Source organism: Austrofundulus limnaeus, unplaced genomic scaffold, assembly GCF_001266775.1.
Source record: "Austrofundulus limnaeus strain Quisiro unplaced genomic scaffold, Austrofundulus_limnaeus-1.0 Scaffold345, whole genome shotgun sequence".
Lineage (NCBI taxonomy): Eukaryota > Metazoa > Chordata > Actinopteri > Cyprinodontiformes > Rivulidae > Austrofundulus > Austrofundulus limnaeus.
In genome coordinates, this window is record NW_013952747.1 from 463749 (window position 1) to 467069 (window position 3321).

A 3321-nucleotide genomic window follows, 5' to 3' on the forward strand; every position below is an offset into this window, starting at 1 on the left:
CAGCTCCGAGTCCCTGGAAAGCTTCCGTAGTCGTGATGCCAAAACTGTCGTGGCAAGAATGGTCAGACACACGGCGAAAGTGTGTTAGAAAGGAAATAGTCTTGCCGGGTATGATTATAAAGTCATTTATTGATGGGCAAACATGGAACAGAGAATCACGAAGTCTGTAAGATGTGGGCCCGGCTGTCATAGGCCGGACAAGCAATGTTATACTGTCAGCTATCATCATGTGATAATGAACAACCAATCAGGAACCGCCTCGTTCTGGTACATGAAGTAGGTCAGCTTGATGATGACGTCCAGGGATATCACAAGATATGAACAATTGGACAGTGTCAAGGTGATACATAATAAGTATTCCACAACAATGAGTAAATGTTACATGAATTTGTAGCATTTAAATTTACTTAACCAACATTAATGCAAATTATTATGAGGATTTTTCCAAGTAAATCTTATAAGTTCTTTATAACAGTGCACATGCATCAAACACAATATTGTAGCATGACACCTCACAGCTACAGAGACAGGTGTAGCTCATGTTGTAGTTCAAGACTTCACCACCAGGTGGTGGTTTTAAAGAACTTTATTGGATTCTTCTTCATGAACGACACAGACAAAGTGAAACTCACAGGCCTTATTACCACTCTCATTTATGGTTACTTCTGCTGAACGGTTTAACACTAGTTAAATAATGAACACATAAATTAGAGTAACACAACAGACTAATTGCTGAAAGAACAATGTTAACCAATTCCCTAAAATGATTTAACAACAACAAACATGAATCCTACCCACAATCCTCCTCTGCAGTCACATGACAAACAGCCAAACACAGCAGAATGCTACAATATGCATTCCCTGTTCCCTGACAACCATATATCACCTACATTACGCCATCAAACTATTGCACACCAACAAATGTATTCAAGCAAAGGAAACCAGACAACTTATGTTTTATTTGCACCATGTCTTGTCTTCTCCTTGAAAAGTGAAGCAAGGGAATGAGGAGCAGCAGCCTTTGTGTGCACATGCTGCCTCAGTTTTAGCCCAGAAGAGTAGAAGTTACTTAATATGTGCTGTCCAGAAAAAGCACTTAAATATTATTGGTAAAATAATATTAGCATTTACTTTTTTTGTACAGTAAAATTGATTTATAATATAATGTGTATTGCTTATTTAGTAAATTATAGTAGTTCAGAGATTTTGATATTTTTTTGTAAAATTTAAAAGAACAATTAAGTAAATGTTACTACACCCAAAAATCCTTTTTTTTTTTCAGTGTACAGTAAGTAGTGACTCCATCAAGTGGTTTCACTGGTCTGACTGTATCAGGAATGGCTGTCTCTTCTATTCAGCAGTGGAAAGAAACTGATGAGGAGCAACAGTTGCATTGATCCAGTCTGAGGTGAAGTTGGCCTTTACAGAGTGGGCCTCTGGCAGGGGGACAAGAATGTGCACTCCTGCTCCCACAGCGAGAAGAGCCATGGCGGCAAAAACAGTGACTCCTCGTCTGATGATAAGCTGGGTGGTGGAGAGTCGCGCAGTTTTCTGTTGCTGGATCCTGCATCCAGCTTTCGCCTCACTGTCTCTGTCATGCTCAGTAATCACAGACATGTAGCCATCCACTGACTTGAGAAAAAAAAACATTATTACTTTAATGAAGTCAGATGAAGAGCAACTGAAAGTAAGAAGCTGTATAAAAACAAGCTTCTGAATATTTGCTCATAAATAATTTATTAACAGGACACTTACGACTTCATTGGTTGAGTTCTGGCCATTAGGGACGTTATCCACAAGTTCTGACGGGACGTCCGTACTCAACAACATCGTGTACGACTTTTTTTTTGCTCGCTTCACAGCCTGAGAATAAAAAGAAAATCAAACAGCAACAATCTCTTTTGTGATTCCAAATGTCTGTTTTTCCTGCTTTAGTTTCTGCAACCTGGTGCTTTAAATGCAGATGAACACGTGCAGCAGAAGCCATGCATGAAATACATTTTTTTTGAATGATGATTAGTGTACCTCCTCCGTCATTGTCTTCCAGTTGAGCCTGAAGATAACAATAATATAAAATGTGGATTGCAAGACAACACAAATAAGCAGTCCGATCCAAAATCCTGCAGAGAAAAGTAGTCGGTTGAAAAACTGTTTTTTGTGTGCAAAACTCATTTGTTTTGAAATCGTATAAAAGCAGATGGATATGTTTCCTTTACCTAAAATTCTGAGTTTTACAACAAATATAAAAGTAACACACAGTGTAAGCCCGATGCAGTAGTAGCCAATGAGATTCGCCACAGCTGGGATCTTCTGTTTGCCCGTGCCCAGGAAGATTCCTGTGCACACACACTAAGATGGAGAGAAACACTCGCTTTTGGCATCAAAACAGCACCATATTTGTTCTGTACAGGCTGGTGGACTCACCACAAGACCATCAAAAAACTGAAGGAAACAATACGCGTTCATCAAGTTGGACACTATTCCTGCAATTTTTCTGAAAAACAGGAGAGCATTTGAAGATTGTCTTGCCTTTTGATAAGGAGACTTTTTTATTACTGAGAACTGGGAGCAGCTGTTCAGACTCACTCATCAGAAGTGAAGATGAAGCCGATCACCGACTTAGAGCAGCCGAGCACAAGGCCTTCAGCGACTGCAAAGCTTGCTGGAAAAGAAGAGGTGAGAAATCTGTCAAATAGTATGAGGTTTCAAAGAGTTGAATGGTCATGGGTGCTCTGTTTAATAGTGATCAGTAGTTAGTGCCTTATCCATCATAACATCAACCATAGAGCAGTAAGGAGAAAACAGAAAATGTCTTTTTATGTAATTTTCAGGCACATAGTTCAGTTCTATCCCATAATCAAGTCTGTTCTTATAAAATTGCTGCATATTTCAAAAATATGCTTCACGTTGCATTATAGACACCTTGAAATTAGCCTTCGTCTCTTTAAGAGACTCCTACCATTTCTGATATTCCCACTTCAGCACGTCTTCCCAACAATTTAAGGGAAAGATGCTCTGTGGGATGTGAGCTCAGCTGCAGACTGAGTTTAAGGGAGGAGTTTTGTGTCAAGAGGTGGTGCTTTGTACCAGCAACCATTTAGGCAGCTCCACATTGTTACCACAAAAGTTTCAAAGATTTCTTAAAGGGGCAATATAATGTTTCTCAGGCATAAATGTAAATACTATAATAAAGTACCTATGCCACCTTTAGTTGTTATTAAAATGCTGTTTTTATGTTTAAATAGAAAATAAACGTATCTTCTCATCACTTCCTCTTCTAAACACCTCTGTCTGCGGGGCAGGTGGGGTGGAGGTGGGGGT

The 3321-nt window shown here is 39.3% G+C and overlaps 1 protein-coding gene across 1 annotated transcript in view; it reads right to left on the minus strand.

Moving 5' to 3' along the window:
• Window positions 1-1132: 1132 nt before the first annotated feature.
• LOC106527868 (multidrug and toxin extrusion protein 1) overlaps window positions 1133-3321 on the minus strand; it is a 9953-nt gene continuing 7764 nt past the window's right edge. Inside the window, exons 12-17 of the mRNA XM_014022882.1 lie at window positions 2587-2662; window positions 2425-2494; window positions 2217-2349; window positions 2026-2120; window positions 1756-1863; window positions 1133-1632 (exon numbers count right to left, since the gene is read on the minus strand). Of these exons, the coding sequence (XP_013878336.1) occupies window positions 1351-1632; window positions 1756-1863; window positions 2026-2120; window positions 2217-2349; window positions 2425-2494; window positions 2587-2662 (764 nt within the window). The 3' untranslated portion in view covers window positions 1133-1350. The remainder of the gene's footprint in view (window positions 1633-1755; window positions 1864-2025; window positions 2121-2216; window positions 2350-2424; window positions 2495-2586; window positions 2663-3321) is intronic.